General features: G+C 34.0%; 1 protein-coding gene across 1 annotated transcript; it reads left to right on the forward strand.

Moving 5' to 3' along the window:
* Window positions 1–8,776: 8,776 nt before the first annotated feature.
* Window positions 8,777–13,791, forward strand: LOC124918454 (lys-63-specific deubiquitinase BRCC36-like). The gene is given in 5 exon segments (XM_047458602.1): window positions 8,777–9,024; window positions 9,187–9,291; window positions 9,611–9,679; window positions 13,526–13,585; window positions 13,587–13,791. Coding segments are annotated over 5 exon segments (435 nt in total). The 5' UTR covers window positions 8,777–8,913; the 3' UTR covers window positions 13,677–13,791.
* The last annotated feature ends 12,587 nt before the right edge of the window (window positions 13,792–26,378 follow it).

Consider the following 26,378-nt stretch of genomic DNA (forward strand, 5'->3'; position numbering starts at 1 on the left):
TGTCGGATTGCTGGGTCGAGAGCCGTGGTTAATTGAATATATGTGAGAATAAATGGATACTTGGGTCGGATTGTGGGTTGACCCGCCCATAAACTTAAAACGGTTAAAAATAAAAATAAAAATGTTATAGGTACAGTTTGAACTTGCAACCTAACAAAACAAGTACAACCTTTTAACCAACTAGGCTAATAACACTTTATATTTTAAATTTAACCCAAAATTTGATTAACGAATGACATTTTAACAATACAAGTTCAACTTTTTAACTAACTAATCTAAATATATATATAATGATGCTTAAATTTTAAAGTGTCCGGATTGCCGGGTCGACAGCTGTGGTTAATTTGGATATATGTGAGAGTAATGGATACTTAGGTCGGATTGTGGATTGACTCGTCCATAAACATAAAACAGTTAAAATAAAATTAAAAATGCTATAGGTTTGGTTCGAACTTACAACCTAACAAAAAAAGTAAAACCTTCTAACCAACTAGGCTAATAATACTTTATATATTAAATTCAACCCAAAATTAGATAAACGCGTGACATTTTAACAATATAAGTTCAACTTTTTAACTAACTAATCTAAATATATATATAATGATGCTTAATTTTTAAAGTGTCCGGATTGCCGGGTCGAGAGTTGTGGTTAATTTGGATATATGTGAGATTAAATGGATACTTAGGTCGGATTGTGGGTTGACCCGCTCATAAACTTAAAATACTTAAAATAAAATTAAAAATGCTATAGGTATGGTTAGAACTTACAACCTAACAAAACAAGTACAACCTTTTAACCAACTAGGCTAATAACACTTTATATTTTAAATTCAACCCAAATTTTGATAAACGCGTGACATTTTAACAATATAAGTTCAACTTTTTAACTACCTAATCTAAATATATATAATGATGCTTAATTTTTAAAGTATCCGGATTGCTGGGTCGAGAGCTGTGGTTAATTGGATATATGTGAGAGTAAATGGATACTTGGGTCAGATTGTGGGTTCACCCGCCCATAAACAGTTAAAATAAGATTAAAAATGCTATAGGTATGGTTCGAACTTACAACCTAACAAAACAAGTACAACCTTTTAACCAACTAGGCTAATAACACTTTATATTTTAAATTCAACCCAAAATTTGATAAACGCGTGACATTTTAACAATATAAGTTCAACTTTTTAACTAACTAATCTATATATATATAATGATGCTTAATTTTTAAAGTGTCCGGATTGCCGGGTCGAGAGCTGTGGTTAATTTGGATATATGTGAGATTAAATGGATACTTAGGTCGGATTGTGGGTTGACCCGCTCATAAACTTAAAATACTTAAAATAAAATTAAAAATGCTATAGGTATGGTTAGAACTTATAACCTAACAAAACAAGTACAACCTTTTAACCAACTAGGCTAATAACACTTTATATTTTAAATTCAACCCAAATTTTGATAAACACGTGACATTTTAACAATATAAGTTCAACTTTTTAACTACCTAATCTAAATATATATATAATGATGCTTAATTTTTAAAGTATCCGGATTGCTGGGTCGAGAGCTGTGGTTAATTGGATATATGTGAGAGTAAATGGATACTTGGGTCAGATTGTGGGTTGACCCGCCCATAAACTTAAAACGGTTAAAAATAAAAATAAAAATGTTATAGGTATGGTTTGAACTTTCAACCTAACAAAACAAGTAAAACCTTTTAACCAACTAGGCTAATAACACTTTATATTTTAAATTCAACCCAAAATTTGATTAACGAATTACATTTTAACAATACAAGTTCAACTTTTTAACTAACTAATCTTAATATATATATAATGATGCTTAATTTTTAAAGTGTCCGGATTACCGGGTCGAGAGCTGTGCTTAATTTGGATACTTGGGTCGGATTGTTGGTTGACCCGCTTTTAAATTTAAAACGGTTAAAAATAAAATTAAAAATCGAACTTGCAACCTAACAAAATAAGTATAACTCTTTAACCAACTAGGCTAAAAAGACTTTATAATTTAAATTCAACACCAAATTTGATAAACGCAGGACGTTTTAATATTAATATAAGTTCAAGTTTTTAACTAACTAATCTCTCTATATATAATGACGCTTAATTTTTAAAGTGTCCGGATTACCGGGTCGAGAACTGTGGTTAATTTGGATATTTGGGTTGGATTGTGGGTTGACCCGCTTTTAAATTTAAAACGGTTAAAAATAAAATTAAAAATTCTAGAGATATGTTTCAAACTTGCAACCTAACAAAACAAGTATAACTCTTTAACCAACTAGGCTACAAAAACTTTATATTTTAAATTCAACACCAAATTTGATAAACGCGGGACGTTTTAATATTAATATAAGTTCGACTTTTTAACTAACTAATCTATATATATATATATATATAATGACGCTTAATTTTTAAAGTGTCCGGATTGCCGGGTCGAGAGTTGTGGTTAATTTGGATACTTGGGTCGGATTGTGGGTTGACCCGCTTTTAAATTTAAAACGGTTAAAAATAAAATTAAAAATGCTAGAGGTATGTTTCGAACTTGTAACCTAACAAAAACAAATATAATTCTTTAACCAACTAGGCTATAAAGACCTTATATTTTAAATTCAACACAAAATTTGATAAACGTATGACGTTTTAATATTAATATAAGTGAACTTTTTAACTAACTAATCTATATATATATATATATATAATGATGCTTAATTTTTAAAGTGTCCGGATTGGCGGGTCGAGAGCTGTGGTTAATTTGGATACTTGGGTCGGATTGTGGGTTGACCCATTTTTAAATTTAAAACGGTTAAAAATAAAATTAAAAATGCTAGAGGTATGTTTCGAACTTGCAACCTAACAAAACAAGTACAACTCTTTAACCAACTAGGCTACAAAGACTTTATTTTTTAAATTCAACACTAAATTTGATAAACGCGGGACGTTTTAATATTAATATAAGTTCAACTTTTTAACTAACTAATCTATATAGGTGTTGAGTAAATGGATACTTGGGTCGGATTGTGGGTTGACCCACCTATAAACTTAAAACGGTTAAAAATAAAATAAAAAATGTTATACGTAATTTATTTTCACGATTTTTATATTAATACTCGTGCAAATGCACGGGAAAAATGCTAGTTCCAGTAATACTTGTAACAAAATTATATGAAATCTTTGATTCTCAAAGTTTTTCCTAATAAAAATTATATGAAATCATTTTAACGAATAACTTGTAACAATGCCCCACATTGAAACTATTCATATTTGTCAGTGCATAATATCTTGTTCAGACAGTGATACTTGTTTGCGTTCTGCCAACACACTCTTAATAAGGATCAGTCAACTCCCTTTCGAGATTATTTTAAAACTTTTATATCTAGACAATTTAAATTCTATTTTAGTGATAATCGACATGGATCGCAATTTAGCACTTAATGACATACCAAAATATGTTGACGGAAGATCACTAATTTTGAACCCTAATATATTTATCAACCTTATCATTCTTCTATTTTGAACAATATATAATTTGCACCAAATATTCCTAATCAATCAAACAAATCGTATTAACCAATTCATTAATGCAGCATATATATTTCATTTCACTTCATTGTGTTTTGGGAAGATATATTGGGTAAGGTTTAAATTGGAGTTTGGTGGATTTTAAATTGTGTTACAACACTTTTTTTTAACTTATTAATTTATTTTCCACAATAAAAACTTTTTTGCTTGAGTTGGACGAAGAAGATAGTCCACAAACAGTTGGGTACTAACTCTTCTGTTTTTTTTTTTTTTCTCAAAATGGAAGTCCTCAACTTCGTCTCTCCTCTCATACACTCAAAGATGGATAAGGATTTCTTCTTTAGGGTTCTTCTTTATTTATAGGCAACCAGATTTCTTCTCCCTATCGCACCCTCTTCTATTTATAATGAATAATAATTGTACATCATGAGTTATATGGATGAAATGAATGTTAACTTCTTGGATATATATATATATAGGACGAACCCGGAAACTAAATTTGGGGTGGGCTTAAATGATATAAAGTGTCGAACAATGATATATATATATAACAAACTATTATATTATAATGTTCAAATAATTTATTTTTTTTAAGTTATATACAATTTAATATAAAGTGTACAACAATAAACAAGAAAGACACTTTTTATTTTACTGAGAATTTTCAATTGCTTTATTGTTAAAGTAAATAAATAACCCATTTAGTTCAAGAAATTTTCACAAGTTTTTTTTAAAAAATTTACTCATTTATAGAATATATGAATATAATATAATAGAATTATTATTAAAAAACGATAAATTATACACAAAAATTTGCTTAGACAACATTTCAATTAAATTAACCATTTTAAATAAACTTATAAACTTTATATACCAACCAAAATTTAGTTCTCTTCCTAATAATAATAATAATAATAATAACTCTTTAACACTTTTAAATTTATAAATAAGTAGGCTAAATATTTAATAAAAGTAATAAATAATTATTTTATTTGTCTTAAACATATAAAGTTTTTACAAAAATAAAATCATTTACCACTTAGATCATCATTTATATGAAAATAAAAAATTATTCAGACTATTTATCTTTAAATATCATCTTAACCTATATACATAAAAAAATCTCAATTACCATATATTATTTGAATAAACTTTCCACCATGATATACATTAACTTCATTAAAAAAAAGTATATATAAATTAAAAATTAAAAAACTTAATATATGTTCAGATGAAAAATAAGTAAAAAAAATAAAGCAAGAATAAAGTAAAAAAAATAAAGCAAGAATAAAGTAAAAAATAGTAAATTATATTTTAAAGACTTAATATATATTTCGATAAAAAAATAAGTAAAAAAATAGAGCAAGAGTAAAGAAAAAATAATAAATTATATTTTAATATTGGAGAGGGAGAGGGAGTACTTCCAGAGCTAATTATACAAAGTTACTTCTCTCGATTTCTTCTTACTATCAACGCCGGTAATTACCATGAGTTCATGGCTATCATTAGGCTTCTTAACTAATTTTTTTTCAGGGGTGTTCATATATATATATATATATATTATTTGTTAGTAATTATATATTGGTTAATATCATTATAAAGTTAATTAAGTCCAATTAAAATATTCTTTTAAAATAAGTTTATTAAGACATCTATAATATGAACATATATTTGTGTAGAGATAGATCCCAACCCATAAAAGGCCCTAAATCCCAATGATAGTGTTAAACTATCACACAAAAGGTAGATGTTTTTTCATTCTCAAGAACTTGACAAAGAGTTGAAAGATCTAAACCCCAATGATAGTGTCATTAAAGATTCAGAATTAAACGTTTTCATTAACCGATCTTCACTGCATATCTGGACATGTTTTAACTATAGTTTATAACGATTTATGGACATAGAATATTATTAAGATAAGGAACATACATAAATAAATAAAAAATAGATTAAAGATTCTAATATATATAAATAGTTCAATAATTTATGACCAATCATGTGATGGATAAAATGTTAATCAGTACATGCAATTACTTATTATAATAAATGAAAAACATTCGGCCATAAAACAACTTATTTATGAAATTATGATAATCCATCGTCTATAATATTATTATTATGATGATATTTAGGGTGATGAGGCACGAGTGAGGAGGCAGAGTTCAGTCATGACCTCTGAAGTTTGGCTACTCATGTCATGATCACTTGCTGTTGCTTCCTTCTCTATTTTCTTCCATGGCTTCTCCCCACACTATTAGTTAACATTAACACAACCAACCAAATTACAAAACTGCATTTCTCACTTGTAGTTAATTAATTAATTAATCATTCTGCATTCATTACCTTTAGACATAATCTTGCATTTTCTTCCAGCAATTCCCTCTCCTGCTTTAATTTGTAACATTTAATAAATTAATTAATGGATGATGATGATGATGATGATATTTACAACAAAAGTTTCCAAAATTAATTCATGCATGATATTTATTACCTTTTTCTTTAGCTGCTCTACCTGCTCTTTGAACAGCTGTTCCTACATTATCATATATGAAGCAATCATCATCATCATCATCAGTTTTTCATGATTTAATGAAATTTAATTAGCTAGGTTGTAATATATATATATGTATATATACCTTTCTTGTACGAATGTTCTGTAAGTTTCGGTTCACTTGGGCATCCATTCTTTCAGTTCTTCAAGCGAACATGAATCAATACTTTGTCCCAGAAGTTTCCTAAAATTAATGCTTTGAAAATTTTAGTTTATAATGTTTTATATATGTTCACGAGGGCTTCTAGCTAATTAATTACCGTTGACAGGATTCCAGAAACTGGATCATTCCAGCCATTCGTGCTGATTCAGTTTTCAGAAGCTGCGCGCAATAATCATCATCAAAACAATAATCAAAATTTGGAAGGAGTGTTCTGAGAAATGATAAGAATTGCGCCGCTGATTCAAACCTGAATATGGCGGTGATCCATGTTGGGTCTGTTGGTTTCATCATGCTTCTGATCCTTCCTGTATTCCTTGTACTTCTTTATCGTCTTCTCTATACTGCAACAATATATTTATATATCTTTAAAACAGTTTCATCAACAAGCTGCTTACATAAAGCAACAATATCGGTCACATTTAGTATTGTGGGTTGTAAATTAATTTATCAACATATATAAGAGGGTGTGGCGGTAAAAATATTAACATCAGTGACCGACAACTCACATTCAAGACCCCAACTTAACCCCGATATCTAATCATCTAGCTCGTATACACGAGGCATAGTAGGATTTCCCGAGGATTGTTGCTACACGCAAGCTATTGTCGAGTATGTTTGTTGCAATCCTTGTCACTCACATGGATACAATAATTCAAGGAAATAAAATTTATTTTAATACAATCTAGCACAAAATCTTAATATCTTGACGTCAATATTGTTTGTCACGAGTTAGTCAAAAGAAGAGGACATGATCATATATAGTGGTCCATTATTTAATCATCTCCCCGATATGGAAATGTTGTTGGTTCCTTTTAATTAATTAGCATATGAAAAGAACTCGCTTCATAGTCTACACCTTGCCTATCGAGTAAGGCAATCACTTGTGTTTTCCCATTTTGCATGTACCTGTTTTTCGACTATCACTATAAATCACATGGACGATGATTGAGTTCGAATGTTGGATGTCCTCATGATAGTTGCCATACGCAAGCTGGTGTCTGTCTATATATATTTGTTCCAATCCTCATCTAACTTAGATATATACTAGATTCAATGAAATAATAATTTATCAAAAAAAATTTATATGAACAATAGGATAATGAAAAAATCATTATAAGAAAAGTATAATTAAGTGTTAAAGACATGACAAATTTTTTATCTAAAAGATTAAATGTCATCCTTTGGATTCTCAATAAAAATGATTTAAGTTAAAGAAATATAGAGTAGTGTTAACTTTCTAAATTAATATATCTATCTATATATATATATATATATATAAACTAAAATTATTGTTAATAATATCTCTTTTATCTTTCCAACTTTTTTAGCATTATAATTCACCTGTATTGATTGAATTTATTATTCTTCATCCATGGTCACTCCTCCTACAATCTTATAACCTCAGGGAGAAATAAGTATTCCATACGCATATAATTAATACATTTTTTTTTTCATAGTGAAGAAAAAAAAGACTAAAATTTAAGTTGTGTTAAGTTTCATGTTCAGATCTTGTGGGTTTTTAATCTCGATTTTAAGAGAGGTTTTTCTATGCTAAATTTTTTTAGCATTGTCGTTTCAATTTCCTTCTATTTTGTTCATCTCTTATACTTAATTGGTTGAGAAATTGTTCGATTTTGAAGAATATATTTTCCATCAATATTGTGATAATATCTTACCAATATATAATAATATATTATAACACTTGGAATTCAAAAAGGGTTCTCTTTAAATGCATCTCGATCCCATAAAATTTTTGCGAGCTCTCACCCGAAAAGGAATAAGGATCAAATCGCTCTAAACATTATGACTATGGATAATCCAAGTAGTGAGGTTACTAGAGAGTCAAGTCGTCATCTATTTTTGTGTTTAAAATTATTTAATGTATTGAAATGGCATTCAAACATGTATTATGGACGAAAACCTCCATCTTGTAAAATATTTAAATTTTAAAATATATTTCATATATATTTATTTGAGCAATTTTTATAAGGGTTACGTATGTAAGCTTATAATCACTCCAAACAAAAAAAAAAATGTAAACATAAATGTATAATGAAACCTCCATAATGAGAAATCATCATAACAGATTTTACGATCAAAACGAGTTAGAAATTGCACATTAAACATCAATAAACATTGAATTACATACAAATATTTCATATTTTGAAGAACACAAATAAACTAACTAAAAACCTATTTGGAAAAACAAGATTTTGAAACTTAATCTTTATTTGAACATTTTTTTCTTTTTAAATTAATATTATTTCATTCCATTCTTGATATACATGAAATAATCTTAATTAATTTAATAATATTTTATTTTATGGTTTAAACCCATATCTAAATATTTGCAGGCCCATAAATGTATGATTTTTACATTGAAATTTGTGACAAACCAATACGAGATTACGATAATCTGAGCTAGAGAAATGGACGGCTTAGATTGATGATTCATAGGCAATATCTGAGATTATCTGTTAGGGTAAACATCATGATGATTCATAGGCAATACGGCGGCGGATATAAAAGTATCATCAGTTCTGAGAGAGAAGATCTAAGCGGTGGGATTCTTGGATTTCTATCTTCTTCTCTTGCGTACGACCTAGTACAGAGAAGCAGATAGGGAACGAAGAAGAAGAAGAAGAAGTGAATCCCGGAATCTAACCATGTCTCTGTCATACGTTAAAATGTCCGAAGAAGTTTGGTTAACATGTCTTACTCACGCATTGTCTACTGAGACAGAAGAGATCACGGGTCTTCTTCTTGGTGACATTCAGGTGATCTGATTCTTATCATGAAAGTTGCTTTCTTTGGGTGTTTTCTTTTCAATTATATCATTTCCTTGAATCAACCATGTCCAAAGAATGTGATTTCATTTCCTTAATTCATTGGGTTATCTTTTCACAATAATCTTGATTTTATGATCTTGGCTATTTCAGCACTCCAAAGGTGGGAATTTCACAACACTACCACGATCAGATCGACAGAAGGATCGAGTGGAGACCAATCCTGAACAGTTGACTGCTGCCTCTGTTGAAGCACAGGTATCCTTTTAATGTTTTAAATTTGTCTTTTAAGGTTTGCAATACATTCTTGTTTCTCCCTATATCTGATGGTAGTCTATTTGGATTAAATCCAAATAAAATACATCAAACAAGCTCTTAAGCAATTACGTTTTTTGAAACATTCATTGATATACATAAAACTGGAAAACAGGAAAGAAGGAAAAAAATACAAGGGGTTAAAATCTTGTAAGTTAAGAGTAGTCCATCAATTGGAAATGCCATTTAATCAGTTAAGTTACGTTACTTTTGAAGTTTGGAAATGTATGCAATCTTTAATCTTGTGCAATTAACAGAATAGCACGGAAGAATGACCAGAGTAATTGGCTGGTATCATTCGCATCCACACATCACTGTCCTTCCTTTGCATGTTGGTACGTGTAAACTTTTGTTAAATATTTTGTCGTTTATCTAAATCTGTATTTGCTAGAGACTGATGGAAACTATTCATGTTTAAATCATTTTAATTTCTTACTATATCAAAAATATTACTATCTTATTATGTTTTAAATTATTAGAACTTGAGATGAACTATAAATCCTCTCCATAAATGGATATCAGTATGAGATACTAAATTTTAGGAATTAGATGTTGTCACCTTATAAGATACTTAGATACCATATTATAGAATGTGATTACGTGTAAACTAATTGTTAAATATTTTGTCGTTTATGTAAATCTCTACTTGTTATAGACTGATGGGTACTAATCATGTCTAATTCATTTTACTTTCTTACTTTATCAAAATTATTATTATCTTATTATGTTTTAAATGGGAAGTACGACGATTCTGTGTAGTATGTTTGGTTTGTTTGTCGCATCAATAAGCGACAAGATCTTGATGGTGATGATGCTTGACTCTCAGATAGTGAGTTGACGACGACGAGTTTCCTTTGATTAGAAATGAGGGTATGTTTATGGGTGATAATCTTCAACTGATCGAAAGAAAAAATAATCTAGAAAACTGGCATTTCCTCGTCTTTTAGATTTGATGAAGGTTCTCATTTATAAACATACTCTCATGTCTTATCGAAAGAAATTCGACATCACCATCTCACCCTCTGATAGTCTAGCATTACCATCAACATCCTGTCGCACTAGACATTGACGCTGCACTGAACTCACTTACTACATAAAATCTTATGTTTTGGGCTATAAAGTTTGTTTATATTTTCAGTAGTTATTTCAGTAGCTAAACAAATGAGAAGATCGACGATTCTTTGTAATATGTTTGGTCTGTTTGTCGCATCAATGAGCGACAAGATCTTGATGGTGATGATGCTCGACTCTCAGACAGTGAGTTGACGACGACGAGTGTCCTTTGATAAGACGTCGGGGGTATGTTTATGGGTGATAATCTTCAACTGATCTGTAACACAAGAAAAAGAGAATAATTTAGAAAACTGGCATTTCTTGTTCTATTAGATTTGATGAAGATTATCATTCATAAACATACTTTGATGTCTTTTCGAAGAAAATTCGACATCACCATCTCACCCTCTGATAGTCTAGCATTACCATCAACATCCTGTCGCACTAGACATTGACGCTGCACTGAAATCACCTACTACATAAAATCGTATATTTTGGGCTATAAAGTTTGTTTATATTTTCAGTAGTTATTTCAGTAGCTAAACAAAATGAGAAGGTCGACGATTTTTTGTAATATGTTTGGTCTGTTTGTCGCATCAATGAGCGACAAGATCTTGATGGTGATGATGCTCGACTCTCGGACAGTGAGCTGTAGACGACGAGTTTCTTTTGATAAGACGTCGGGGTATTTTTATGGGTGATAATCTTCAACTGATCTGTAACACAAGAAAAGAAAAATAATTTAGAAAACAGGCATTTCTTGTTCTATTAGATTGGATGAAGATTATCATTCATAAACATACTTTGATGTCTTTTCGAAGAAAATTTGACATCACCATCTCACTCTCTGATAGTCTAGCATTACCATCAACATCCTGTCGCACTAGACATTGACGCTGCACTGAACTCACCTACTACATAAAATCGTATGTTTTTGGGCTATAAAGTTTGTTTATATTTTCAGTAGTTATTTCAGTAGCTAAACAAAATGAGAAGTTCGACGATTCTTTGTAATATGTTTGGTCTGTTTGTCGCATCAATGAGCGACAAGATATTGATGGTGATGATGCTCGACTCTCAGAAAGTGAGTTGACGACGATGAGTTTCCTTTGATAAGACGTCGGGGTTTGTTTATGGGTGATAATCTTCAACTAATCTGTAACACAAGAAAATAAAATAATTTAGAAAACTGGCATTTCTTGTTCTATTAGATTTGATGAAGATTATCATTTATAAACAAATTTTGATGTTTTTTCGAAGAAAATTCAACATCACCCATCTCACCCTCGGATAGTCTAGCATTACCATCAAGATTCCGTCGCACTAGACATTGATGTTGCACAGAACTCACCTACTACATAAAATCGTATGTTTTGGGCCCTAACCATCTCACCCTCAGATAGTCTAGCATTACCATCAAGATTCTATCGCACTAGAAATTGATGTTGCACATAACTCACCTATTACATAAAATCGTATGTTTTGGGCCCTAGAGTATGTTTATATTTTTAGTAGGTATTTCAGTAGGTAAGCAAAATGGAAAGATTTTATTGTTTATCAAAAGAATTATTATCTTATTATGTTTTCAATTATTAGAACTTGAGATAACTATGAATCCTCTCCATAAAATGATATAAATACAAGATCCTTAAATTTTAGGATTAGTTGTCGTCACCTTATAAGATACCATATTATAGAATGTGAGTACGTGTAGAACAATTGTTAAATATATTTGTTCGTTTATGTAAATCTCTAATTGCTAGACTTATGGGTACTAATCTAACTAATTCATTTTACTTTCTTACTTTATCAAAAGTACTATTATCTTATTATGTTTTAAATGGGAAGTTCGACGATTCTGTGTAGTATGTTTGGTTTGTTTGTCGCATCAATGAGCGACAAGATCTTGATGGTGATGCTGCTCGACTCTCAGACAATGAGTTGTCAACGACGAGTTTTTTTGATAAGATGTCGATGTATGTTTATGGGTGATAATCTTCAACTGATATGTACCACAAGGAAATCAGTCTTTAATGGATGGTTTCCTAAATAATATGACAAAGTTTCTTTTGATTATTTTTTCTTATCTTTAATAAGTAGAATAATCAGAATACTAACATTTCTCTGTCTTTTAGATTTGATGAAGTTTATTATTTATAAACATACCATAAAGATCCAATCGCACTAGACATTGATGTTGCACAGAACTCACCTACTACATAAAATCGTAAGTTTTGGGCCCTAGATAATGTTTATATTTTTAGTATTTATTTCAATAGCTAAGCAAAATGGAATGATTTTATTGTTTATCTAAATTTGTACCTAGTAGACTGATGGGTACTAATCATGTCTAAGTGATTTTAATTTCTTACTTTATCAAAAGTATTATTATCTTATTATGTTTTAAATTATTAGAACTTGAGATGAACTATAAATCCTCTCCATAAATGGATATATCTGTGAGATCTCCAAATTTTAGGAATTAGTTATCGGCACATTATAAGATACCATATTATAGAATTTGTATATTTATCTTATTTTATAATGTAAGAATTGAATCACATAGTCAAATGAACATAATTAGTATTAATTGAACCGTATACTTTTTTTAATATTATATAACTTATTGACTGTTAATTTATTTTGAATGAAGAAATTTGATAGTTAATAGCCTGTTTATCTGTTTGTTAAGGTCACTGCGTGAATTGAATGTTAGTTTAAGTTGAAAATTCCATGGCATATACCGATCCTTTTTACGTTTAAGGTAAATAATCTGATATATTTTCTTTTGAGATTTTTTTTCCCTTTTCTATAGTTAATTTGATACTTAAATGGCTGAAAATGTTTCACTAATTTTCCGTGTATATTGTACGACGTTTCTGTTGAAGGTATAATTTGAAATAAATTCTTTTGAGTTATCAACACTTACTAATGAACTTTACATCAGTATTATATAAATTATTGAAAGTTACTTTATTAATAATATTGCAGTTAATATTATTATGTTCAAACAATGTATCAGCTTCTAGACTCTGGCTTCATTGGATTGATATTTTCTTGTTACAGTGAATTGACCAGAAGATTTTAGCATTCAGTTCTGGATTACATGATATTAATTATTCAGGCTGGAAGAATCCAGGTTATTGCTTTTCAGTCCTTGGATGGCAAGCAAAGTCAAATAAATGTTGAGAGCAGTTCCAGTTTCCTCAGCAAACAAAGAGGTGGTCATCGACCTTGAATCATCCTTGAGTTTTTTTAGAAAATGTGTCTACTAGACTTGGCTCTGGAAAGGAAGAAAGTCTTAAGAAGATACTGGTGATTCGAAAGCTGCCAGACTATTTAAGGTCAATTAATATTGCATAATTTCTTTTTTGGCTAAATAAGAATTAGCTGATTTACAAAAGTACATCACCAATTTGAGTGACTTTGAAGACTATCACCATATCATAGATCGATGTCGAGACTCTCGTAGAGAGGTGTCGTGGAGTGTTTGCAAAGAGGCTGTCGCTAGCTAGATTAACAATAGTCAATGTTACAGAGTTGACCTTAGACTAAATTGGTATGTTAATTTTTATATAACTGCTCAAAAATATGCTTGAATCTTCACAAGTTACAAGCTCGAAGTAAATTGGGCTTTAATGACTTTTGGAGAATGGGAATAGACCGAGTTTTTTTAGGTTTATTTTTCTTCTCTTCTTTTCTTTATTTTTTAAATAGTCAAAATAAAGGAGTACTAAAAATATTCCAACAAATTTACCTAAATGCAAAATTATGACACGATTTTGTTTGATTATTTTTAATAGGAAGAATAAACTAGAACACTAACATTTCCTTGTCTTTTAGATTTGATGGAAGTTATCTTTATATTTTATAAACATACTTCGATGTAATCAAGATATTGTTGCAATGCTCGGAACTCATCTAATACATGAAATCGTATGTTTTGGTCCTAGAATTTTTTTGTTATTATTTAAATAAATTATTTAATATTTTCCTTTCTTTATCTTTATTTTAAAATTATTATAAATATTCACATAATTTGAAAATTGAAAGAAATAAAATTTTAATTTTTAAGAATTATTTTTTTTCACAAAGACAATTATCAAATTCAAACAAGTAAATTTTTTAGCATTACTTTTTTGGTCAATGTCAAGACAGACCAATTCATGTTAAGTCAAGTCAACTTTTCAACACTTGAAATTATGACATCACCCCTCATAATATCTACTGTACTTCTCTACAACTCTTTATTGTTTACTATGTCAATCTAAGAAACTCCATGAAACCAGAGTCTCTTCTTTGACGATTATCTTTAAATCTACTAATTTAGCTTTGACATCAATTACTTAGGAAATCTATTGTCATACGTTTGAAATACTTCATCCCTAACTATGTCAATCTAGTGGTCGGTAAATTTGAAAACATTCTGTGACACGCCTCCCTATAAGAGTCTTGACATGTATAGCGATTGTCCGCAACCTAACAAAACAAGTACAACATTTTAACCAACTAGGCTAATAACACTTTATATTTTAAATTCAACGCAAATTTTGATAAACGCGTGACATTTTAACAATATAAGTTCAACTTTTTAACTACCTAATCTAAATATATATATAATGATGCTTAATTTTTAAAGTATCCGGATTGCTGGGTCGAGAGCTGTGGTTAATTGGATATATGTGAGAGTAAATGGATACTTGGGTCGGATTTTGGGTTGACCCGCCCATAAACTTAAAACGGTTAAAAATAAAAATAAAAATGTTATAGGTATGGTTTGAAATTGCAACCTAACAAAACAAGTACAACCTTTTAACCAACTAGGCTAATAACACTTTATATTTTAAATTCAACCCAAAATTTAATTAACGAATTACATTTTGACAATACAAGTTCAACTTTTTAACTAACTAATCTAAATATATATATAATGATGCTTAATTTTTAAAGTATCCGGATTGCCGGGTCGACAGCTGTGGTTAATTTGAATATATGTGAGAGTAAATGGATACTTAGGTCGGATTGTGGATTGACTCTTCCATAAACTTAAAAGAGTTAAAATAAAATTAAAAATGCTATAGGTATAGTTCGAACTTACAACCTAACAAAACAAGTACAACCTTCTAACCAACAAGGCTAATAACAATTTATATTTTAAATTCAACCAAAATTTTGATAAACGCGTGACATTTTAACAATATAAGTTCAACTTTTTAACTAACTAATCTAAATATATATATAATGATGCTTAATTTTTAAAGTGTCCGAATTGCCGTGTTGAGAGCTGTGGTTAATTTAGATATATGTGAGAGTAAATGGATACTTGGGTCGGATTATGGGTTGACCCACCCATAAACTTAAAACGGTTAAAAATAAAATTAAAAATGTTATAGGTATGGTTCGAACTTGCAACCTAACAAAACAAGTACAATCTTTTAACCAACTAGGCTAATAACACTTTATATTTTAAATTCAACCCAAAATTTGATAAACGCGTGATATTTTAACAATATAAGTTCAACTTTTTAACTAACTAATCTATGTATATATAATGATGCTTAATTTTTAAAGTGTCCGGATTGCCGTGTCGAGAGCTGTGGTTAATTTGGATATATGTGAGAGTAAATGGATACTTGGGTCGGATTGTGGGTTGACCCGCCCATATACTTAAAACGGTTAAAAATAAAAATAAAAATGTTATAGGTATGGTTCAAACTTGCAACCTAACAAAACAAGTACAACCTTTTAACATCCTAGGCTAATAACACTTTATATTTTAAATTCAACCCAAAATTTGATAAACGCGTGATATTTTAACAATATAAGTTCAACTTTTTAACTAACTAATCTATGTATATATAATGATGCTTAATTTTTAAAGTGTCCGGATTGCCGTGTCGAGAGGTGTGGTTAATTTGGATATATGTGAGAGTAAATGGATACTTGGGTCGGATTGTGGGTTGACCCGCCCATATACTTAAAACGGTTAAAAATAAAAATAAAAATGTTATAGGTATGGTTCAAACTTGCAACCTAAAAAAACAAGTACAACCTTTTAACCAACTAGGCTAATAACACTTTATATTTTAAATTCAACCCAAAATTTGATTAACGAATGACATTTTAACAATACTAGTTCAACTTTTTAACTAACTAATCTAAATATATATATAATGATGCCTAATTTTTAAAGTGTCCGGATTGCCGGGTCGAGAACTGTGGTTAATTTGGATATATGTGAGATTAAATGGATACTTAGGTCGGATTGTGGGTTGTCCCGCTCATAAACTTAAAATGCTTAAAATAAAATTAAAAATGCTATAGGTATGGTTAGAACTTATAACCTAACAAAACAAGTACAACCTTTTAACCAACTAGGCTAATAACACTTTATATTTTAAATTCAACCCAAAGTTTGTTAAACGCGTGACATTTTAACAATATAAGTTCAAATTTTTACATACTTAATCTAAATATATATAATGATGCTTAATTTTTAAAGTGTCCGGATTGCTGGGTCGAGAGCTGTGGTTAATTGAATATATGTGAGAGTAAATGGATACTTGGGTCGGATTGTGGGTTGACCCGCCCATAACCTTAAAACGGTTAAAAATAAAAATAAAAATGTTATAGGTACAGTTCGAACTTGCAACCTAACAAAACAAGTACAACCTTTTAACCAACTAGGCTAATAACACTTTATATTTTAAATTTAACCCAAAATTTGATTAACGAATGACATTTTAACAATACAAGTTCAACTTTTAAACTAACTAATCTAAATATATATGTTAGGATCGGGGACGCTCTTGGAGGACCGGGGTGTTTCCGGTTTCTGGAAGGGTGGGCCGCTTACAACACACACAACTTGGTGATAGTCCGGTTAGAGACTAAAACCGTTCTCAGCACTGCACAACCTGTCACAGACTCTTGAACCGGGTTCAAGGGCGGAAATGTCTGTTTCAGATTGAAGCAACGTTTGCGACTTTAGATGATGTTTAAGAGGGAGTCGGTTTAATGGAGGTGAGTGACCGGTTTTAGGAGAATGATTGGTTTTGCGGTTTATGTTTAGAAAGAACAGGAGATGAAAGCAAATGAAAGAACACAAGACAAAGGAATTTGTTTATGGATGTTCGGAGCAAACCCTCCTACGTCACCCCTTCTTCTCAGGTTATGAGAAGGATCTCCACTAACTCTTTAGAGTTACAATCACACTTCCGGTCGAGCCCAACTTCGCTACTCGCCAGTTACACCAAAAACTCACACTTTGATGTAATATAACAACTCAACACAATCACACACAAAGAACTTCCGGTTTTAGGCAAACCGGTTTTGGAATATAACACTGTTTATCTCTCTAGAATTTAATGCTTTGATACTTTGTTTTTCGTAATCCGTCACTTGCAGAACTGGCATTTAATGAAGACGATCCGTCTTCCTTTTATAGCTGAAGGTAGCTAACAGCTACTTTCTTCTCTCTCTTCTGGATTGGTTGATCGTCATCACGCCTGTTTGCAGGAAGATTGCTTGCACGCTTCAACTTCCTCAACACCTGGCATTCATGTAGGTGACTCTGAACAGATGATGACACAGCCGGTTTTTAGATTGATACACGTGTTGAACATCCGCTTCCGGTCGTCAGCATCGGATCACCAAGGCATCATTGCTTTCCTCCCATGCTTCTGATCGGATCCGATCTTCTTTTATTCTTTCGAGACACGTTTCTTCCGTCATGGTACGTCACTCTTGAGATTTGAATCTTCTGACTTTTGATCTGTACTTTCCGGTTTCTGTGTGTTGTGCATTATGATCCGGTTGGTGTGTAATCTTTTGTCCTTCGTTAACCGGTCGCTTTGGGAAGGTGAAGCCGGTTCCTGTGATCCTTTAACTTGATCTCTTGAAGCCGGTTTCTTTGAAATAGTAGCAACCGGTGTTTGATGCCTCAACCGGTTCCAGTTTGTTAAGTACCTGCACATAACATTTAACTTCTGTTTAGTTTGTCTGGCCGGTTCCAAAATTAATCTACTTAATTTTTCTATCAATTTCTCCCTTTTTCATTATTTAGAATAAATATTCAAAAATTGTAATGTATGGCCGGTTTTAAGAAAATTAACTTACTTAATTTTTCTATCAATTTCTCCCTTTTTGATTATTTAGAATAAATATTCAAAAATTGTAATGTATGGCCGGTTTTAAGAATATGAGTTCAATTGCTTTGAGAGAAACGTGTTTGAAAAACATGAATTTGATTTTTGATAAGTGTATAAAACAAGTAAGATTTGTAAGAGAATATGTTTGAAAAGCGTCGAAAATATGTTTGAAAAACCTAAGAGATATCAGAGTAACCGAGTTCTGAAACACAGTAAAGCATAATTGTTCAAAAATAGTTATAATAATAAAGTTTAGGGCTTGGATGATCCCCCCTTGTCTTGCTCTTTTTCCAGTTCTTTCTCCAACCGTCTTCTTGCTTCTTCTTACCGGGCTCTGTGTTCTTTAGCACGTCTGTCGGCATCGATCAGCACACCGGCCCACACACTTGAATGACCGGTGACCTGTTTCTTAAGGTTGAAGTTGGCGCAGACTGGTCTTGGCGGTGGAGGAGGTGGAACAGTCAGAGGTCTGAGGCTTGGAGTTGCTGCAAATTCCCCGGTTGTCCTTCTTTTTCGTCTGTTGAGTTCCTCCGGATCTTCTTCTTCTTCCTCATCAAGCGGTTCCGCATTTAACGCAACCGGTTCGGCTGTTTTCAATTCTGCCCGCTTCATCACGTTTTTAATGGCACTTCGTTTCTTCTTGTTCTTGTTCCTTGTACTCATGGAGTGAGATGATTGACCCTGTACTGGTTCCTGAGCGTTAGCCTGCTCCTCTTCATTGCATTGTTGGGAAAGCTCATGGTCTTTATCTTCAAGTTCCTTCTGTAGCCGTTCTCTTTCAATCTCTTCTTCTTGTAATTTCCGTGCGGTTTCAGCATCCTTTTCGATTTGAGTTTGGGTTGAGCCGACTTGAACCTTGGACATTTCCCCGATTTGAATTGCCATTGCTTGCAGCATGTCTAAAAGTGGGGCGGTTGCGGCTTTGACGGACTCGGAAATCATGGCTTGAACTGTTGATTGCATAGTTGTATCCATCATGGTTTGTAGAGAGCTTACCATTTTATCTTCAGCCACTGAGATTCTTTCGTCAGTTACTGCTTTAAAATTTCCAAGGCATGAATCAGCTGTTTCCACCACTACTTGTTTGATTTGGTCGATGTTCAGAGCTTTAGCCTGTTGATAGGCTTCTTGTTCCAAGTTTTCAGAGGTGCCGGATGTTTCACCAGTTATAAAGAAAGGCTTACTCTGAAATAACTCAGGATTGTTGAATTGACGTTGGCAAGTATCCCACCATTTATTGTCAAGACGATCGAAATTACGCACGAGCTTTTCTCGTACCCCAATAAATCTTTCGGCCATCTTCATTTCAATCGGTTCTAGATTCTTTCCTTGGATTTCTTGAAAGGCATTCTCAACTGCCTGTAACCGAACGTTTTCAAGGATTACCGGAGCTTTGGAAAACGCCGGTTGGATTAGATTGGTGTTGGCTAACTCGAGTGCCATCTCTTCTAGCTTGACAAGTGCGTCCCACTGCCTGTTTCCACTAAAACCTGGACGCATGTCAGATAATTTGGTCTCGCATCGGAGCTTCACCCACCGGAGATATGGAGCTAGCGCTTCACTTGCGCCTTTGTTCATGTCTTGAATGAATTCATCAAACAGCTCATTTTCTTGCTCTAAGGTGTATGGATATTCTTCTCCGGTTGTGGCTTCAGTCTGAGGATCGATTTGCAATGTGCCCGTTCCGGTTTCAGTTGTTTCTTCAAGAAGAATCCCTTTGCCTTTGTCTACCTGAGATGGACCTTCTGGAGCTGTTTTGCCTACTGCGAAACCGGAAGGTTCCCGTTCTTCAATGTTTTCCTCTGGAGCTGGAGATGCGGTTTCTGTTAGTTTGGTCGTCTCATCGACCGGTTGAACTTCTGTTGGATCAGGTATTTCATCCTGATTGTCTGGCTTTCGACGACTAGAGACATCATCCTCTTCGGTTTCTCTTGTGATCTCCTGGACCACATTCTGAATTGCCTCTGAGGCGTTCAAGCCCACATCGGCTAATACCTCTTCGACTTGCTTACTTGGTGACTTGGAGATTGCAGATTGAACATTTTCCTCTGCCTCCTCCCTCGAAGTTGACTTGTTCTCCTTGCTCCCCGAAGATTCGGTTTGCTTTGGAGAATCGGATGGGATGGCAGTTGGGACAACGGTGTTGATTGGGATGGGCTGAAAAACATCTGCGGTTCTTTCCGGTGGATTGTCCGAGGAGAGCGTTTTCTCGGAGTCCGCCGGTTTCCTTGAGCTTTTCTTTGCTGATACCTTCTTCCTCCTTTTCGGTTCTGGTGGAGCTTCTGCCTCAACCGCTTTTCTTGACGGTTTCCTTTGTCTTGTTTCTTCTTCAACTGGAACCGATGAACTGGCTCCCTTAGATGATTTTGTTTTTGAGGTTTTAGGTTTGATCGTTTTCTCCGGTTTTTCTGCCACTGACTCAGAGTCAAGAATGTTGGAAATCGGAAGCGGTATGCCTTCACCTAGTTCCACATTAAGGAACTCAAGAATCTTGACGATTTGCATAGCATATGCCTGCACCCGGCCGTCTTTCTTGATCACCATTTGACAGAACTCTTCGTATAAAACGTATCCCCAGTCCACCTTGTCGCTGCGAACAATTGCTAACAGCATTCTGAGCTTAAACTTTGTGAGGTTATCGAAGTTACCTCCCTTTCCTTGGAGCGATTTGGCGATGACGGTCACCAACCATCTGTATTCCGGTTTTAGTTTGATTTTTCGGCTGCTGTGGATCACCAGATCCTGACCTGAAAAGGATACAACCAAACGGGCAGCATTTGACTCTGCTTCGGTTAGGTCGAACTTTAGGTCTGAACCTGTGTTGGGTAGACCAAGAGCTTCGGCAAAGATTTCTTCAGTTATAAGGACGACCTTCCCGTTAACAGTAGCCGAGATCTTTCTCTTCAACAGTGTCGCTGTCGCTAAGAATTCCGTCACCGCCGCCGGATAGATGGTGAACGGACCAGAAAGGAACTTCTCCAACCCAGATTCTCGAAGAAGTTGAATAACAGCCTTGTTCTTGTCGTCAGCGTGCTCGTCAATGTCTGCGAAGTCAACCTGCAACATCCATTGAAACGGAGCTTTGCCTAGATCCATGATAGCTTTTGAGAGAAGAGGATGAAGATTGATGATTATCGGAGAGAAGAGATCTTTTGAAGTTCTGGAAATTTTAGAGAGAGAAAGCACGTGTGTTGAGTGGGCTGATTTGAGTTTATATAGATGGCGGTTTCAAGCAGTTTTGAAGATGAACCGTCAACTCAATGTTTTGGCGCCAACTTTCCCTCCAAAAGTTACTGCCGTAACTTTCGGCGGTAAAGGCGGAAATTCGATGGGCGGTAAATTTGAGAGGTAAAAACCATGGGCGGTTAAGATTTTTCAAATTTTTTATTTTTGCTCGAAGTTGCGGTTTCTTCTTTAAGTTTTGTTAACCGGAGATTGTTAAGTTAACTTTAATTTTGAGTTTAAAAAAATCGGAAAGGAATATTTTGAATGAGAGGACCGGAGACTCATTAAGAATTGAAAAATTCATTCATAAAAGGAAATGTTTAACATATGAGCGGTTCTGGTCGTACAACAAAATGACTAGAAACCGGAAAGAAAATAAGAGAAAGAGATTTATTCAGTGAACCACCCTCCTTCCAATCTCCTTTGATACCACCTGTCGATGGTGTTCTGAGGAGACCGTTCCTCAATCCTACACATACACTTATAGATCATGTCTATAGTGATGGTGTTGAAAGATCCAACCGGAACACCTTTTCCAAGGTTACGACGTTTGGACATGAGAAACCGGGTGATCTGAGGAGCATAACTGATCCTTCCTCTTTTTCCGGTCATAAGCTGCTTCAGCTTATTGAAGAGATAGGTGGACCAGTTGATGTCGGTTTCGCGAATGATGGCTATCATAATATCGAATGCCTCCCGGCTGTAGTTCTGGTTAGGCATTCGGCCTATGATAGACCGTTGGACCAAGTCTTGAAAGACTTGGTAATGGGGAGCGAGGTCTTCTTTCTTCCCAAAATCCTTAACAGGAGCGTAGGAAGAGGAGAAGATCTTGAAAAAGATTTCCTTAGCCGGTAGATGCGGTGTCGGAAAATCAGAGAAACCTTCCGTTGGAAGGTGAAAGAATGTGGCAAATTCCTCCTCAGAAAACTGGAGGAACTGACCGTCGATGATGGTGCGAATGCTGCCATCATCCAGAACGTGACCATTGTTGAAAAATTCGCACACCTCATCTACGAGGATGAGGTCCGAACCCTTGAGGAAGCCTTGCAGGCCAGAAGCTATGATATGCTGAAAGATGCATTCATAGTAAGAACTGTGTTTGATGTCCTCAAAGTCGATGATCAGGGTGTTTCTAATCTCAGCAGACATGATGATGGAGAGTGAAGAAGGCTTAGGAGAGTTCTTGAGCTTTTGAATTTTTAGAGAGAGGAATGCTTGAAGGCGTGATTTGAAAAATAGAAGTTGAACCCCTTTTTATAGCCTGGAATGAATGAGAGCATTTAATGCAAGGATTTGAAAATCTAGCCGTTTTTGCTTAGTCATTAATGATTTTGTGATTTTTCAAGAGAATAAAAGCAAGTCTTGTCAAATCAAGTCAGGCATGCTTTGAAGTTTATCTTTCCAAGAATGTAATGATTTATTTTGATACGACGCAATGAATATTGTAGATTTTGACTTGAAAAGGAAAGAAATCTTTTTCATTAAGTGGAGTACAAAAACCGGTAGTACAGCAAAAATACCGGTTTTGTAAGGAAAAGATAAAAGAAGAGAAGAAAGACAGGTTTAGACATTTGATGACTCAACCGCTTGAGCATTTGAAGCCTCAGCCGCTTGAATTCTTCTAGCTTTAACCGCTTCCCACCGGTCGATCATCTCTTGTACTCGTTCTTTGGTGAGCACGTGCCTTGGGTGCAGAGTGACGAAGGCTCCGGTGTGAATCTCCAGACTTGCGCAGAAGCCGCTCAGCTGAGGAGCGTATCCGGTTTTGTTGGAGAGAATCATCTTCTTCAGGTTTCTGAAGATGATCCAGGACCAGTTAACCGGTGTCCCAACCGTTACAGCGATCATCATCTCGAAGACCCTTTGAGTGTAATAGTAACTTTTCTCTCTACACAAGACAGATTTTCCCAGAATCTCGCAGAGAATCTGGTACTTGTGAGAAAGTTGACTCTTAGCACCCCAGGGTTTAACCGGGATGTCAGATCCAGAGAACCGGCGACACATCTCTTCCATTGTCACCGGAGAATAGGTTAGGTCGGTTACCCCTTCATTGGGTAAACCGCAGTAGACAGCGAAATCCGTCTCGCTGAAAAGGAATTTTTGACCGTAAACCTGTGCGACGAGTATATCTCGATGCACTTCTTTCACGGTTTCGAACAGTTCTTCGACTACAAGGTAGTCGATGATGAACCTGTTCTCAAGAAAGCTTCTTAGCCCACTCCTTTCAATGGCTAAGAACATTTCCCTGACTTCATGATCCTCATATTGGTAAATTGATTCAAAATCTGCCAATAGGATTTTCTTGGCTAGAGGGTTGGAGTTCATGTTTGTTTTTGAGAGAGAAAGGGGAGTTTATCTCAAGAATTATGCTTGTGAATAGTGAACTTGTGATGTTTTGACAAGGATTAAGCATGGTTTATATAGCCCGGAGATTCGGCTTGGTCTTTAATGAAGTTAAGCATGCCTGATGATGTCATCAGCTATTAAATAGACTTAACTTGTTGAAGTAACTAATGGTTATTTCCAAGGTAAATCTAATAATTACTAAGATAGCAATGATGACAAATATCTATTTGACAAGATGTAAGTCTCCCTCTCTTGATGATGGACACATGTCGTCATCTTGATTGTGGTAGACTTGTTTTTAATTAATCACAGGCTTCATTTTTCAAAACATGCACGAAAACTCAGTCTGTCATCTCAGGTTAACCGGAAAAGTTCATCTCATCAGACTAAAGTGCATATGTACTGAGCGGTTTTCCAAGACCGGTTTTAGTAGGATATTTCCGTTTATGAAGAAAGGTTGATAAATATCAACAGTTATTCAACTTTGGATTTGTTTTATCCACTTCAACCTGGTTATTTCAACCGTTTAGTAAACATACATTTGATTTGAAATAATGAAGTAATCAGGCATAACTGGAGACTTCCTCCCGGTTAGCATGTTTGATTTATTAATGGCCTATTTGAATATGGTTTGAGAAACTTTAGCTTCTCCCTGAACACATATCCCGGTTTTATATATATATGCATGCATTTTGATTATATCAATTGATTTAAATTAGTAAGACCCAAGATATTTCGAAAATGTGAGAACTTAGCTTCCTGTAGCGGTTTCGTGAAGATGTCCGCTACTTGTTGCTCGGTCGACACATATTCCAGCCGGATGTGTTTCTCCTGAACATGCTCCCGGATGAAATGATGTCGGATGTCAATATGCTTTGTTCTTGAGTGCAGCACCGGGTTGTATGTGATTGCTATGGCGCTGGTGTTGTCACAAAATATTGGAGACTCCTTTGCTTCTATTCCGAAGTCCCTGAGTTGCTGTTGGATCCAGAGGAGTTGTGCACAGCAGCTTCCAGCCGCTAAGTACTCCGCCTCTGCGGTTGACGTTGCAACGGACGTTTGTTTCTTGCTGCTCCAGGTGACTAACCGGTCACCCAGAAACTGACATGTTCCACTTGTACTCTTTCTGTCGATTTTGCAACCCGCGTAATCGGCATCTGAGTAGCTTATTAGATTGAAACTCGAGTCTTTTGGATACCAGAGTCCCACTTCTTGAGTTCCCTTCAGATATTTCAAGATTCTCTTAGCCGCCGTATAATGAGATTGCTTTGGATTTGCTTGGAATCTTCCGCACACTCCAACCGCAAACAAGATATCAGGTCGGCTTGCTGTGAGATATAATAACGATCCGATCATTCCTCGATATGTTGTGATGTCAACGGCTTGACCATCATCATCTTTGTCCAGCTTCACGGAAGGACTCATTGGCGTAGCCGCTTCGGCACATGTATCCATCCTAAATCTCTTCAGCAGTTCGGCTGTATACTTCGGTTGACTTATAAAAATTCCGGCTTCCATCTGCTTAACCTGAAGTCCTAGAAAGAAGCTCATTTCCCCCATCATACTCATTTGAAATCTATCAGTCATCATTTTCGAAAATTTGTCACATAACTTTGGATCGGTTGACCCGAATATGATATCATCAACATAAATTTGAACAAGTAAAATTTGCTCCTTTCTTTCAAATTTAAAGAGGGTTTTGTCCACTGAACCGATCGTAAATTTGTGATCAAATAGAAATTGAGTCAAAGTGTCATACCAAGCTCTTGGAGCTTGTTTCAAACCGTAAAGGGCCTTATTCAGCCGGTAAACGTGATTTTCATGTTCTGGATTTTTAAAACCTGGAGGTTGATTAACATACACCTCTTCATTTACTTTACCGTTTAGAAAAGCGCTTTTTACATCCATTTGATAAACTTTGAACTTTTTGAAAGCTGCATATGCTAAAAATATTCTGATGGCCTCAAGTCTGGCTACAGGGGCGAATGATTCTTCAAAATCAATGCCTTCTTCCTGCTTATAGCCTTGAGCCACTAACCGGGCTTTGTTCCTCGTAACTAAACCGTCTTCATTGAGTTTATTTCTGAATACCCATCGTGTGCCTATAACCGGTTTGTTTTTCGGTCTAGGAACTAGGTACCAGACTTTATTTCTCTCAAACTCGTTTGATTCCTCTTGCATTGCCAAGATCCAATCTGGATCTGACAGTGCTTCATCCACCTTTTTCGGCTCAATTTGTGATATGAAAGCAGAGTT

The sequence above is a fragment of the Impatiens glandulifera genome, unplaced genomic scaffold (genome assembly GCF_907164915.1).
Source record: "Impatiens glandulifera unplaced genomic scaffold, dImpGla2.1, whole genome shotgun sequence".
In the NCBI taxonomy this organism is placed as follows: Eukaryota; Viridiplantae; Streptophyta; class Magnoliopsida; order Ericales; family Balsaminaceae; genus Impatiens; species Impatiens glandulifera.